The following is a 15,716-nucleotide window of genomic DNA, read 5'->3' as shown; positions in this document are numbered from 1 at the left end:
CAGTGGGGGAAATAAGTAATTGATCCCTTGTTGATTTTGTAAGTTTGCCAACTGACAAATACATGAACAGTCTATAATTTTAAGAGTAGGTTAATTTTAACATTGAGATATAATATCAAAAATAAAATCCAGGACATCACGTTGTACAAATTATAGAACTTTATTTGCATTTTGCAATGTGAAATAAGTATTTGATCCCATACCAACCATTAAGAGTTCTGGCTCCTCATCAACTCGTTACCTGAATTAAAGACAGCTGTGTTACATAGTCACCTTTATAAAAGACTCTTGTCCACAGACTTAGTTAGTCAGACTCTAACCTCTACAACATGGGCAAGACCAAAGAGCTTTATAAGGATGTCAGGGACAAGATCATAGACCTGCACAAAGCTGGAATGGGCTACAAAACCATAAGAAAGACTCTGGGTGAGAAGGAGACAACTGTTGGTGCAATAGTAAGAAAATGGAAGAAATACAAAATGACTGTCAATTGACATCGATCTGGGGCATCATACAAAATCTCACCTAGTGGAGTATTCTTGATCATGAGGAAGGTGAGATCAGCCTAAAACTACACGAAGGGAACTTGTTAATGATCTCAAAGCAGCAATGTGCAGGCCCATCTGAAGTTTGCCAATGAACACCTGGATGATTCTGTGAGTGATTGGGAGAAGGTGCTGTGGTCAGTTGAGACAAAAATTTAGCTCTTTGGCATTAAGTCAACTCGCCGTGTTTGTAGGAAGAGAAATGCTACCTATGACCCAAATAACACCATCCCCACTGTCAAGCATAGAGGTGGAAACATTATGTTTTGGGGGTGTTTCTCTTCTAAGGGCACATGACTACTTCACCATATCAATGGAAGAATAGATGGAGCCATGTACCGTAAAATCCAGAGTGACAACCTCCTTCCCTCCGCCAGGACATTAAAAATGTGTCATGGCTGGGTCTTCCAGCAAGACAATGACCCAAAACCTACAGCCAAGACAACAAAGCAAAAAAAGCACATTAAGGTCATGGAGTGGCCTAGCCAGTCTCCAGACCTTAATCCCATAGAAAACTTATGGAGGGAGTTGAAGCTCCGAGTTGTCAAGCAACAGCCTCAAAATCATAATGATTTAGAAATGATCTGCAAAGAGGAGTGGACCAAAATTATTCCTGAGTCCTGACATATGCGCAAACCTCATCATCAACTGCAAAAAACATCTTCTGACTGCTGTGCTTGCCAACAAGGGTTTTCCCACCAAGTATTAAGTCTTGTTTGCCAGAGGGATCAGTGTTTGGACCTCCAGTAATTAGCAAATTAACCCCTATGAATTGGGGATAACTTAATTTTTGTAAATAGCCCTTTATCACAACATTTCCATGCAGAAGAATTTCTGCAGAAAAAACAAAGTAGATGAAAAAATGCATTGTTCACGCTATGTGGGCCGGCCAACAAGGCCATAAATGCCCATCACTTACCGAAACACCACCAAACTCAATATTGTAACTATAGTATTTGATTCACTTCAAATGGTTGGCTTTAAGAGAAAAGAGTGTATATGGCTCCTACAGCAATATCAATCACTTTGTTTAGTACTTTATCCATAACTAAAAATTCTAGTTGTAAATTCACTATATTGAATTTGGTTGTGAATAAGTCACTTACCAGCTGTCCTGCGTATAACCATCCTTTTGTTGTGACCATTGTTCTTTCATTGACACTGCTGTTTTCCATTAGTTGTACATCGACAGCTATGAAAGTGTAGAATTTGTAAATATTTTTCATTGCTGGCAAATGCCCCGATTATATAGATCTAGTGGTAAAACCTAATATCTGACTAGGTTAGGTCTATATACAGATATGCTAATATACAGAAGGTAAGCTTATAGCTGAAACTGCACAATTTGAGACACTCATGCCAATTTTTGTACAGAATGTCTCTCTTTATGTCTGTGCACAAAAATCTGGCTGCTGTTCAAACAATTACAGAAGCTGCTTGCGCTTCTGAGCGAGCAATCAACCATCAGAGGAGAAGGGATCTTTTTGTTGCACATCTTCATTCTTGATTTTTCTGCCTTCCAGTAGAGTATTGATTTAGTTGCTATTCCTAAAATGATAGAAGGCTTGTCATATTTATTTTTCTTTGTAGAGAACAGACATTGGCCATTTAAAGTAGTAGCTAGTCGAAGACATGAAATAAAAAGACATGAAATGAGAAAAAGAGCTAATAATGGTATTTCCCCATGTTTGTGGAGGGTCTCAGGGAGCGAACATGACATGTGACATTAGGAAGGGCTCAAGACAGACAATAGTTTTGTGGAGCTTCTAGATCCTGTTAAAATATTCCACAGTCAGCTTATCTCAGCACTAAAATGGCTGAAATCAGATAGCTCTGAAATCTTTACCAAGGGGGCTCACAGGGTGCTGGGGGGGCATGTCTTTAGGCTGCTAATTATAATTACCTTGTGAACACCGCCCTCTTCTTAAAGACCATGAAAATTTGCACATTAAATAAAAAGGTCTGTATCTCTGGAACCATATCAGCTGTGATAAAATAAGACCAAGAAGTGGCCACTTCTGACCAACTAACAGGTCCTCTTTAAAACTGAATTGTTTCCATCTTTTCATACGGGAGCTCACTACCATCAGGGAATTACATTAGTGCTGCCTCTGTATCATGGTAGAGATTAGCTACTTTCACGCTAATTACTACTATAAAATACAAAATGTTTATATAGTAACTAGATGGTGGCCCGATTCTATCGCATCGGGTATTCTAGAATATGCATGTCCACGTAGTATATTGCCCAGTCACGTAGTATATTGCCCAGTCACGTATTTTGCTCCATGCAGTTATGGCCCCATAGATGCCCCATGCAGCTATGGCCCCATAGATGCCCCATATAATGCTCCATACAGTTATGGCCCCATAGATGCCCCATATAATGCTCCATGCAGTTATGGCCCCATAGATGCTCCATATAATTCTCCATGCAGTTATGGCCCCATAGATGTCCCATATAATGCTCCATGCAGTTATGGCCCCATAGATGCCCCATATAATGCTCCATGCAGTTATGGCCCCATAGATGCCCCATATAATGCTCCATGCAGTTATGGCCCCATATAATGCTCCATGCAGTTATGGCCCCATAGATGCCCCATATAATGCCCCATATATTGCTCCATGCAGTTATGGCCCCATAGATGCCCCATATAATGCTCCATGCAGTTATGGCTCCATAAATGCCCCATATAATGCTCCATGCAGTTATGGCCCCATAGATGCCCCATATAATGCTCCATGCAGTTATGGCCCCATAGATGCCCCATATAATGCTCCATGCAGTTATGGCCCCATAGATGCCCCATATAATGCTCCATGCAGTTATGGCCCCATAGATGCCCCATATAATGCTCCATGCAGTTATGGCCCCATAGATGCCCCATATAATTCTCCATGCAGTTATGGCCCCATAGATGCCCCATATAATGCTCCATGCAGTTGTTTATGGCCCCATAGACGCTCCATACAGCATTGTGCCACATGTAATGCTGCTGCTGCTGCGGCAATAAAAAAAAAAAAAAAATCACACACTCACCTCTCGTCGCTGCTCCTCAGCGTCCCGTCTCTCAGCACTGACTGTTCTGGCAGAGGGCGGCACGCACACTTAATACGTCATCGCGCCCTCTGACCTGCACAGTCAGTGCAAGAGGACGGGAAGACGGAGCGGTGCCCGGCGGATGGAACGCGGACAGGTGAACATGAAATACTCACCTGCTCCTGACGCTGTCCCTGCCTGTCCCATGGTACCGCAGCTTCTTCGCGCAGGGCCTGTGGTGACGTCGCGGTCACATGACCGTGACATCATGGCAGGTCCTGCTTGCGCAGGCGCGCAGGGCCTGTGATGACGTCTCGGTCACATGACCGTGACGTCATGGCAGGTCCTTGTCGCACACCAAACTTAGCACCGGAACCTGCCGCTTGCATGGACCGATCACCGTCGGAAAGGCGGCGGAAGGTGAGTATATAATGATTTGTTATTTTTTTTTTAATTATTTTTCACATTACATGTTTTTACTATTGAAGCTGCCTAGACAGCCTCAATAGTAAAAACTTGGTCACACAGGGTTAATAGCGGCGGTAACGGAGTGAGTTACCCGTGGCATAATGCGGTCCGTTACCGCTGGCATTAACCCTGTGTGAGCCGTGACTGCGGGGAGTATGGAGCGGGCGCCGGGCAGTGACTGCAGGGGAGTAGGGAGGGACTAATCGGACTGTGCCCGTCGCTGATTGGTCGCGGCAGCCATGACAGGCAGCTGGCGAGACCAATCAGCGAATGAATAACCGTGACGGAAGTTGCTGACAGATAGACAGAAGGACAGACAGAAAGACGGAAGTACCCCTTAGACAATTATATATATATATATATATATATAGATATTAGAATTTAAAGAGATACTCTGGAAAAATTTGACAGTACCATTATTGGCTGAATGGAGGTGCCCATGCTAGCCACAGTCTTCCTTACATGGTCTCCACTGATCAGTGGCTGCAGAGGTTTTCTTCCAGGACAGTCCTGTAGCCTTCTTGTACGCCAAGATTGTGGGCAATAGTTGTCATGACCAATATATGAATCTTACATTTATTCTGCCTCCTATAGCGACGTTTCGGTCAACAGACCTTTATCAAGGTGCTTGATAAAGGTCTGTTGACCGAAATGTCGCTATAGGAGGCAGAATAAATGTAAGCTATTTTTTCACCATCCATTGTGGCGCTGTCTCTTTGTTTTTTTGTGGTCTTGGTACTGTCTGGGATGGGCTCCCTGGTTTTGGACGTGCGCCCTTGTGTCCGCTGAGACCTTCAATCTATATATAAAAGGGTGCGGTTTTGACTTTTTGTTTTGACTCCAATATATGAATCTGTCTAGTAAGTAGTTCATGAAATTTACTACTCAGGACCATCAAGAAGACGCGCAGATCCTGGAGTATCGTTTTAAGGCCATGTTCACAGGTTCAGTATTTGGTCAGTATTTTACCTCAGTATCTGTAAGCCAAAACCAGGAGTGGGTGATAATACAGAAGTGGTGACGTGTTTCTATTATACTTTTCCTCTGATTGTCTCTCTGCTGATTTTAGCTACAGATACTGAGGTAAAATACTGACCAAATACTGAACGTGTGAACATGGCCTTACACTGATTCTCAGTTTTATGGTTGGTGGTAACCATGTTTGCTCCATATGTATAATCTACACTGTTTACAGATGTTGCATTTTTTTAACCTAACTCATAATGGGAGAACTATTTAATCATACAGAAAACTGTAACTTGACACTTAACACCATTGAGTTACAGCTTTCTGCATCATTGTAAGAAAATTCTACATTTGTTCTTTTTTGTAATCTGTTCTGGTACTTGTACAATTTGTTTTCCAACTTGGGTTAAACTGAATGAGGAATCACCTTATGGTATTGTATATTAAAGGTTATCAGAAATGGAGGAAAAATACCAAAGCAGAGAGTCAAGACCAGAGGACCTGCAAATCATTTCTGAATTAAAAGACATGGTTGCAGAACGGGACCAGCTTATCAAGAAACTAATTGTGAGACATATTATTGGACTTTCTTTTCTAAAGAGTTTGCAAGTGTTTACCACCAAGACCCATTGTCATTAACAATTCAGTGATCTTTAAATAACTGGAGCCTCATAAATAATAGCTATTCCAATCAATTATTAAACAAAGCGACATTTACAAACGAACAATTTGAGCTTAAAATATTAATACTTGATGTGTTTGAAAGCAATTATCTGAATGTGCAAAACTGGGGGAAAGAAGCACAGTCAGAATGACACTTTCATTTTTGCAGGAAGACAAGAAGTTCTACCAACTGGAGCTAGTGAACCGTGAGACCAACTTCAACAAAGTGTTTAATGCAAGTCCTAATGTTGGCGTTATTAATCCTCTAGTAAAGGTATGTAATATAGTGGAACTGAATAGGGCTTATACAATATACTGTATGTAGGTGTGTGTGTACATATATATATATATGTGTGTATTTAAATTTAAACAATCTCTTTTCTCTCTCTATATATATACACAGTATATATATAAATATGTAGTGGATCATATGAAATGTTTGCACATCCCAGTTAAAATGCTAGATTTTTGTCATGTAAAAAATCATACCAAGAAGAATTATGTCAGGATGTCAAACTTTTTCAACCTCTAGGGTATGTGCGCTCATGTTGAGTATTTGCAGCAGGAAAAATGCAGTGTAAAATATGTGCATTTTTATGCATTTTTTAATTTGAGTTTTTCTTATCCAGTTGAATGGTTCAAAAATGGTGAATCAATTGATGTTCTGCAAGCAAAAACCACTGTTGGTTCAAATCCACTAGGAAAAAGTGTGCAGCATGTGCCGAGGTTTCAGAAATCGCATTCACCTTGCTGATATTATAAAGTGCAGTTTGTTTTCCACCCATGAAAAATGCGCAGAAAAAACGCAGGAAAAAATGTGTGAATAAGCCACCCATAATCTGTATAAATCCATTGACAAACAAACTGAAATCATTTTGTGGAGAGAAAAAAAATAGCAAAACTAAAATAATATGGTTGTATGAGTGCAAAAACCCTCTTATACAGTAATTGGGGATTTGGTTGTGTCCAGAAACAGGCAATCACATTTAAACTTACGTTAAGGGGTTGTCAGTACACAGTTGCCAACATTTACAGTGATTAACCCTATATAAAGTTTAGCTGTTCTAGTAGAATTTTCCTGACATTTTACATGAAAAGAGATGTTCTGTAAACAGCTTACAACGCATCAAAGGGTTCTCTTTGTTGGAAGATATCAGTCAGGAAAAGGGTTAAAACAGATTCCCAATGCATTAGATATACCATGAAACACTCCGAGTCGGACGCAAGAAGTGGCTTAAATTTAGCACAACAGTGACCTAGAATTACCTTGAACTGGACATCAATCAAAAATTGATTAAGACATAAAAAGAAAATTTGCCAAAAAAGCCTACAGCAGTATTAAAGGAGCTGTAGGAATTTCTGGAATATAATGGAAGAAAATTGTCCAAGCCAGCCTATGTTTTGCCAAAAGTCTACCTCAAGTCTGCCAAAAGCATGTAGCAAAACGTGTTATGATCTGATGAGACAAAGTTTGAACTTTTGTCTATAATTCCAAAAGGCATGTGTGGCACAAAGCCAACTTTGTGCATCACCAAAAGAACACCATACCTACAGTAAAGCATGGTAGAAGCAGTTTTATGCTTTGTGGCTCTTTTTCGGCAGGTGGAACTGGCCTTTAGTCAAAATGGAGGTAATTATGAACAGTTCCAAATATCATATATAACCTACAGAAAAATATGTTACACACTGGGTATAATAAAAAATAATTTTATTAAATCTCATTAAAACACATCAAGTGAATATTGTCATTAAAATCGTGGAAAATACATGAAATAGGACATCTAAGATTGATGGTATATAAAAAGTACATACAAAATATCTTGTGTATTCAATAGTTAATAGCTATAAGAGGAATGGCAAAACCATCCAGCGAAAGTAGAGGCTTATTTTAAAAAGTAAAAAGCATTCATAAAAGTATTAAAAACTTCAAAAATATAGGCAATGTGGTATAAATTACTGTTGACGAGACCTACTCGTTTTGTCAATCTGTCTTACTCATGATCAGTCTATATACCTTTTTTGTAAATAGGTTATCTCAGTTCCAAATATCAGTTAATTTTGTAACAAAACCTGCTGGCCTCTGCTAAAAAGCTAAAAATTAAGAGGAATTTGACCTTTCAGTACAGCAACGACCGTAAGCATATCTCCAAATCAAATGGATGGCTTCGTCAATTCAATTGAAAGTCTGTTGACCTAAAAAGGGCTGTACGCAGGAGATGTCCTCGCGCTACTGCAAGGAAGAGTGGGCAAAAAATTGCCAGTTCTAGATCTGCCATGCTGATAGACGTCTATCGAAAAAAGTCTAGATAGAATACTGTCATAAATTCAAAGGGTTCTTCAACAAAATATTAGGTTAAGGGTGTGCATATTTATTCAATAACATTATTTTAGTTCTTTATTTTTTTTTCCACCCTAAAAGATTCAGTTTGTTTTTCAATTGAATCAAACATATTATATTCACACTCTTGGTATGATTTATTTTCATATAACATAAACTTGGCATTTTAACAGGGATGTGTAGACTTTTCTATTCACACACATATTTATTTGTTTAAATATACGCTCGTTAATATTGAAATTGAAACACAGAGAAGTAAAAGTATTGAGCAAATCACCAAGATCCATTGCTGACTATTGTCGACCAATGACCTCTAAGATGTTCACGATGGAAGACTTTTCTGGAGATGTGCAGACCATGTTAGCATGTTTAGACCACACACGCTGCTCACAGTACCACGAGAAACATGCGTCCTTGTGTTGCAGTGTTGAAAAACGGTTTCTAGTACACTTTGGTGCAAATCTCGTACATCATAAGTCAGCAATTGCCAATAGAGCTGCCAGCAGCAGATCTTGATGATTTGCGTGCCCAAGTGCGTTCAGCATGGCTGAACATTCCTCAGACACTCATTAACCCCTTCAACCCCAGGCCATATTCCGTTTTTGTTTTTTACTCCCCTTCTTTCCAGTGCCAAAACTTTTTTATTTTTTTGTCAATATGGCCATATGAGGGATTGTTTTTTGTGGGACGAGTTGTACTTTTGAATGACTCCATTGACTTTAGTATAAAGTATACGAGAAAACGGGAAAAAAATTCCTAGTGCTGTGAAATTTAAAAAAAAAAGCGCAATTCCACAATTGTTATTTTTTTATTTTAGTTTTCTTATTTACCATGTTAACTATCTGATAAAACAGACTTGTTCATATGATTCCCCAAGTCAATAATATGAGTATGCCGATACCAAACATGTATTTCTTTTTTTTTTTAAGTGGTGAAAAAAAAAAATCAGAAATTTGTGTGAAAAACAAAATGTTACTTTTGCCACCACTTTCATTTTTTGGGATATGAGGCTAGGTGAGGGCTCATTTTTTGTGTCCTGAGCTGATGTTTTTACTGATTTTGGAGTATATACGATGTTTGATCACCTGTTATTGCATTTTATTGCAATGTTGCAGCTGCCAAAAAAAAACATATTTTTGGCATTTTGATTTTTTCTCGTTGTGCTGTTTACCAATCTGATTATTTTTATTTTATATTTTGAACGATCTGACATTTCTGAACGCAGAGATACCAAATATATGTTGTTTATTTTATTGTTTTATTTTCATTGTGGCAAAAGGAGGGTGATGTGAACTTTGTCTTTTTTCCTATTTTTTTTCCTATTTTTAAACATTTTTTTTAAACTTTTTATTTTATTTAATAGTCCCCTTAAGAGCCTTGAAGCTGCGATCGTCTGATCGCCTGTGGTACTGCTATGTGTAGCAGAAATCACAATCTCCTGTGAACACCGGCCAGGGACCGAAAATTACAGAACGCTCATAATGACAGGCACGGGGATCATCAGCAAACAACCGGCTGTCATGACAGTCATTGGTGCGATCACATGACAGGCACACCGATGAGCGTGATGAATGACGCACTTTCGGCCTGGGCATGTTAAATCCTGATGTTAGTGCTTTACAGTGGGATTTAACTGGTTAACGTCCATGGGCATAGCACCGCTCCACCCTTCCACCAGCGACTGTTAAAGGCATATGACTGATTAAATGTGCATGAAAAGGTGCTTGCTCGACATACAAACCCACATCAAAGGCAGGGCATGGACATGGCATATGATGTACATATAAGTCATATGTCGTAAAGGGGTTAATAACCTCATGTATTGCTGCACGTGGTGCTCATACTGAATACTAAATAAACTGAGAATAATATGTATAATAAATATCCAACTTGTGATTTTCATAATTCCACTACTTATGCTTCTTTGTGTTGCAACTTCATTGTTGAGGATTGTTTCCACACAACGTAGTGAGACAGTGATGGGACAAGTGGTTGGAGATTGCTATATTCATTATACAGGGTGATGCAAAAAGGATGGTGCAGAAGTAACGGCCCATAAAGTAACACGGTACATGGCCAGTGACTGAAAATCAAAGCAAAATTTGCTATGTGGCCCATCGCAACCAATTACAGAACAACTTTCACATTTTAAGAGCCAAATATAAAATGTATTTACATATTATATCATACAAGATGGAGACATTAAACAAGGAAAAGCTTTTTGCACATTGGAATTGGCTAGAACAGGGTCTGTTGTGACAGTGCAGGGAAACTTTCAGAATAAATTTGGTAAATGTTCTCCTTATAGAAAATGCATTTCACGTTGGGTAAAACAGATTGAAACCACTGGGTGTTTATGTCATGGGAGAAGTCCGGGCCAGCCAAAGCCTCCGTATGAAGAGAGTAAGCAGGACTCAAGCTGTGTATGAGCGCAGTCCTAGAAAGTCGACCCGGCTGCCCGGTATGGAGCTACAGGTGCCACCAACCACAGTATTGTGTATCCTATGAAGACGTCTGTGTTGTAAGCCATGCAGATTCCATCTCCAGGAGTTGAAGTAGGGCGGCCAGTCACCACAATGTTAGGATTCTTATCGAGCACATGATGGACTCAAGCAAAGTAAACTTGTTTTGTGCACTGAGCAGGCACAAAGTCTAAAGTCGCCTTCCTTTTTGCCGCTGATGCTTTCACTGGCCACTAATACCTGGGCATCTTAAAAGGAATGGCGAAACCTGAGACTGTGCATCACTGATACAGTGTAGTCCATATCAGAGTATACTCAGGCACGCGTCTTTACAGAACTGACCTGCCGCCTAAACATCTGCCATGTCACCAGTGGAAATCACTGTGGACATGTGTAATGTATGGATAAAACTTAGATAGTGAGCTTTTTCATGTTAATAAACTAATGTTCTCTAAGTTATTAATAATGAGAATATAATTTTGTGGCATCCTTTTTGAATCACCCTGTGTATATATATATATATATTTATATATATATATATATATATATATATATATATATATATATATATATATATATATATATATATATATATAATTATTAGAACAATGTCACACAATTCCTGTGGCCAAACAGTGGTGGGATCACTCTCTTCTCCTATGGACATCAATGACATCCGGAGGAAGTGAGTGGACAGTAGGAGTTTTCACTTCCTCTGGATGTCTTAATTTGTCCAAAGAAGCGGAGAGCAGGAGCCAGCGCTGATTGGCCGCAGGGATCATTATTATGTTGCCCGATCCCCAGGAAAGCCGGTGCCAACACAGTGGTGCCAGCATTGGAGGTGAGTATTAAGTGTTATTATCTTAGTGGGGGGAAACATAAGGACTCAGAAGGGGTTCTCCCATGAGAGGGAGTGCATATGTTGCCTGTAACGCTCTGTTCACACTGGTGTCGTGGCTTGCATTTATAACAGAAGCCTAGACACTGATGGATGCATCATTGGATAAGTGCAAGCAGTACCATGGGATCCCATTGACTATAAGATTTGTCTGTCAGTTTTACAGCAAAAAAAATAGCATTGCACCCTGTGTACAGCAATGTGCTTTTACTATCAAAAGTGTCGACAATGCAGACAGAACCCCTGATGGAGGCACGAAATATAATCCGTAGGAGCTCTGTTCTCTCTGATCTCATACATGGTGTTTTTAACGCACATTTGCTTCTGCAGTGTTTTATTATTGTATTCACAGCAATTAGTAGAAACTACATTAAAATGGACAGTGGCAGCCAAGAATAGTGAACTAGAATACCTTGGACATTTCAGAAAGGAAATCTCGACCAGTACACACAAGGCTTGGAAATATTAGCCCCTAATTAGAATAGTCTAGCTTTAATCTTCCATTTAGCACTTCTGCTATTAATTAGTAATACACATCCAGGATACTCGACCGGTTTGGCTCATTAACCGCGTCCAGTTAGCAAATTGTACACATCGGTGCCATCTGAGTGTTCTCGGCTCCGTGGGCGAGAAGAAGTAACGCAGGTTTATGTGCATTAACACTACAGTGGTGGCACATTGGTAATAAGTACTCATGGCTGGTAACTCTCATAGGCCAAGTATTGATATTGAGAGCGAATTGTTATATTTCCCTTGTAGACTATAGAATATTTATTGCATCTATTTTATCATTGTGGCCTGTAGTTTTACATCCTTAATAGTAAATGCATTATTCCTACATAATACAGCGGTCCCTCAAGTTATACGATTCATTATATTATGGGAACTTGAGACCATTAGGCCGGATTCAGATGTCCATGAGTCATGTACGTGCTTCTCTTATTATAGTCATGTCACATGTCCCGGTCTTCATGCGGTCCACAAAAATTCAGAGACATGACTGACTCTATACAAAATCTACTAACAGATAACCAAATACTATATTTTACACACTGACTTTCTGTAAATTCCGTACTCGCACCTCCACTGCCGGCGCACTATGTCCCGGAAGTATTTCGCTGTGTTCTGGGACATAGTGTGCGGGCGCATGCGCAGTAATGCTTTTCGGCTTTGCCCGCAGTTGGGCAAAGCATACTGCGCGTGCGTGAGCGAAGATTGCATTGCACACACGCCAACGATGGAGGACAAGTACTATAATTCACTAACATATTGCGGACAACAGGGACGGATGGGGTGGAGAAATGAAGACAAAATGACGCCCATCGGACCGGAAAAAAGGCATTTACGTATCCCGCCAATTTGAGGTGACAGCGAAGTTTATTGCATAGTGAAAGGTGACACATCCAACCGGTTTAGCTGAAAAGGTGGTTTTTCTGGTGCACAGTCTGAAAATGGGATACATTTACATATGTTACTTTATTATATGACTCACTTGTGTTATTTTCAAACAAAAACAGCAAAAGAAGAAGAACGATAAGTCTTCAAACAGGTTTGTGAGTTCCCCTAACTTAAGTGCTGTGGAGACTAGTGGAATGGGAAATGGACATCCTACCCGCCTGGAACCCATTCCAAATTCACCCATCCACGATATTGAGTTCAACAGCAGCAAGCCTCTCCCACAGCCGCTACCGCCCAAAGAGGCCAAAACCTTTTTGAGGTGAGCACTGCCTCACCAGTCAATTGCCGCTGGTCGTGAAAGTGCCGGACTCCTGACATAGCCTTGAATTATTTCTTTGCAACCTCTTTTTAGAGCTCCTTTTTGCTCATATATTTGTTTCAACTTCATCTCATTACTTCCTTTGAATACCTATGTTTTGCATCAGTTTCCATTATGCAATTTTAAAGGGAACCTCTCACATTCTACATGCTATCCGATATTTGGGCATCATGCAATGGAGAAGGAGAAGATGAGCCGAAGGATGTTGGAAAAATTCAATAGAACTTGTATTTTAGTCAATGAAATCCCTGGCGTTTGTATGTATAGGAGTCCAGTGGGCGGTGCTGATCCATGCCTGACATCTATCTCTGCATGCACAGGCATACAGGGAAGACTGTCAATCACTGAGTAGCACCACCCACTGGACTCCTAAATATACAAACTCCAGAGATTTCAATGAATAAAATGCAAGTTTTACTGGAACTTTTCCTACAATAATGTATAACAATCTGATCAGCTCCTCCTGCTCTGTAACATCCTGCCTGCAGGTTACCTAGTATTTTCAACATGAGAAGGCTCCCTTTAAGGCTGATGCATGTACTTATTCTAATATCTGTTATTACACAGTACATTCGGTATATTCAGTGTTTTGTATTTTCTTACTGAAGCAGGCTGATTGGCAGAAAGTGAATTGCTATTATTTAGATCTGTTGTGTAATCCGCTGTTCCCATAATGGCAGCTTTTCCAGCACAGTCTAAGATCTAAAGCTAAATTATAGTGGGTTAGCTATAGTACCTAAATGCTGTGCTGCCCTCTAGTGGCAAATATCAACATTTATCTATAAAATCAAAAGAAAATACTTTTCATTGAGTTCACCAGAGCATGCATATTTATTGTATTGTATGGCCTCCTGTGATAAGCATGTACATATCTGTTTGCAGTTCTGCATGTAAGTATATATAAATATATATCCCTGTAATTGATTGTCCCTGTGTGCTTCTTTTATACAATGAGAAGTTGTATTCCACTTTATTGTATCTCAGCCCAGCACCAAAGAAGACAATTCCTTTCCCCTTGTCTATTAAATGTAAACCCACCCGAATATTTGGGCATTCACATGAGCACTTCCATTGAGCTGTATTTCAGTCCTATCTGTTGTTTTTACTTGTGTCCTAAATAATGCATGACACTGCGGGGTAATATTAGTGCGCGGCGCGTCCCTGGTCTGCACATTTATTGCGTGTCGTGCTTAGCGGATGACAATTATCTAGTGTTTGCCCAGCATATTTCCGTGGGAGCTGACCATGGTATTCATACTTCTCCCAAATTATGTTGCAATTAAAAAGGAGGCTAAAAGAGGGGGTAAAAACAAAGCAAAGGCAATTTCCTAAAGTCTCCATGCTTCCCTAGCATCCACTAGCTTGTGCTGCTGGGGAATTCCAATGTAGTGGATGCGCAGACATGTCACACAGGGACAAGGACAAGAATTGGTATTGATTTTGGCTTTGTTTGCTGCTGACCGCTCCGTCTGCTTTCTTACGGACTTGTGTGATGTGTTTTATACGTGTATTATCCCTTGTAATGTGTTTCTCTTTCTCTCTGGGATTCAGCCCTCCCCAGACTGACACTTCACCAGTGGCATCACCAGATCCACAACGCCAGGAATGGTTTGCCCGCTACTTCACTTTCTAAGAGACTGTATTTGATAATGTCTCTCTTTCTATTGTGGCACAGCTTTGATGTGGACTCTTTGTACAAGCATGATCTTACCAAACCCTTATGTGACCAAGCTTTGCCGTGACTACTGTTTGTTCGAACACTGTGAACAAGGGTGTTTGTCTCCAATTGGAAATGCACCGTTTTATAACACTGCGTGTTTGCGTTCCTTCCAGTAAAATCTCCTTTATATTTTACAAAAAGAAAAAAAAGAATTTTGTAGATTAACTGTGCTACCTCCTTTCCCTATTTATTCCTTCTTTTCGATTTCTTTTCTGCCAAGCATAAATACTTCAGTGCTGGAATGATCCACGCCACATTGCTCTGCACTGATGTTATTGAGATGCCTTCTCAGTAGATCCAGCCACAGGGCTCAAAAGTCTAGGAAAGACAATTGTAGTTACCGATAAATCATGTTTGATAGTTCGACACCAGAAATAACAATGTGCCTGGATTCAGATTCTCAGCTTCTGATTGGTATGTATATACTATGTATGGCTATTGTATTCCTATTGTAACGACATAAAACCCTACGTCCCAGTGTGTTATTTCCTATGGAAGTCACTTTTATTATACATATATAAAAGATATTTTTTCTTATAAAATTAATGTTTGGTATTATTATTGGACTAGCCTGTGTCTTTTATTCTTTCCTTAACTGGACAGATGAACATAGTTTTTGGAATGGTCCACAAATCAGTGCATGTACTGTTTTCTTTATTGAAGACATTAAAGGGAATCTGTTGCCATGTTTTTTTCTACCCCATCTGAGAGCAACATATTGTAGGGGCAGAGACCCTGATTCCAGCAATGTATCACTTACTTTACTGAGTGCTGCAGTTTGATTAAAAACTGTTTTATCTGCTGCAGATCTATCAGTTCTCTGAATGCTGAGTGCT

At 39.8% G+C, this 15,716-nt stretch overlaps 1 protein-coding gene across 9 annotated transcripts in view; it reads left to right on the top strand.

The window, feature by feature from the left end:
* Nucleotides 1–15,422, top strand: part of FAM184A (family with sequence similarity 184 member A) — a 313,220-nt gene extending 297,798 nt beyond the window's left edge. For 3 of the 9 annotated variants that reach the window (XM_077289542.1, XM_077289543.1, XM_077289541.1), the window contains 4 exons: nucleotides 5,472–5,589; nucleotides 5,855–5,959; nucleotides 12,901–13,100; nucleotides 14,712–14,936. In XM_077289542.1, coding sequence (XP_077145657.1) covers nucleotides 5,472–5,589; nucleotides 5,855–5,959; nucleotides 12,901–13,100; nucleotides 14,712–14,793 — 505 coding nt within the window. In that variant the 3' untranslated portion in view covers nucleotides 14,794–14,936. Of the gene's footprint in view, nucleotides 1–5,471; nucleotides 5,590–5,854; nucleotides 5,960–12,900; nucleotides 13,101–14,711 lie in introns of all 9 variants that reach the window. The other 6 variants (XM_077289549.1, XM_077289548.1, XM_077289547.1 and 3 more) reach the window with 4 other exon arrangements.
* The last annotated feature ends 294 nt before the right edge of the window (nucleotides 15,423–15,716 follow it).

Source organism: Ranitomeya variabilis, chromosome 2 (genome assembly GCF_051348905.1).
Source record: "Ranitomeya variabilis isolate aRanVar5 chromosome 2, aRanVar5.hap1, whole genome shotgun sequence".
In the NCBI taxonomy this organism is placed as follows: Eukaryota; Metazoa; Chordata; class Amphibia; order Anura; family Dendrobatidae; genus Ranitomeya; species Ranitomeya variabilis.
The sequence above is the reverse complement of the archived record's forward strand: the minus strand, read 5'-3'. Positions and strand labels throughout refer to the sequence as shown.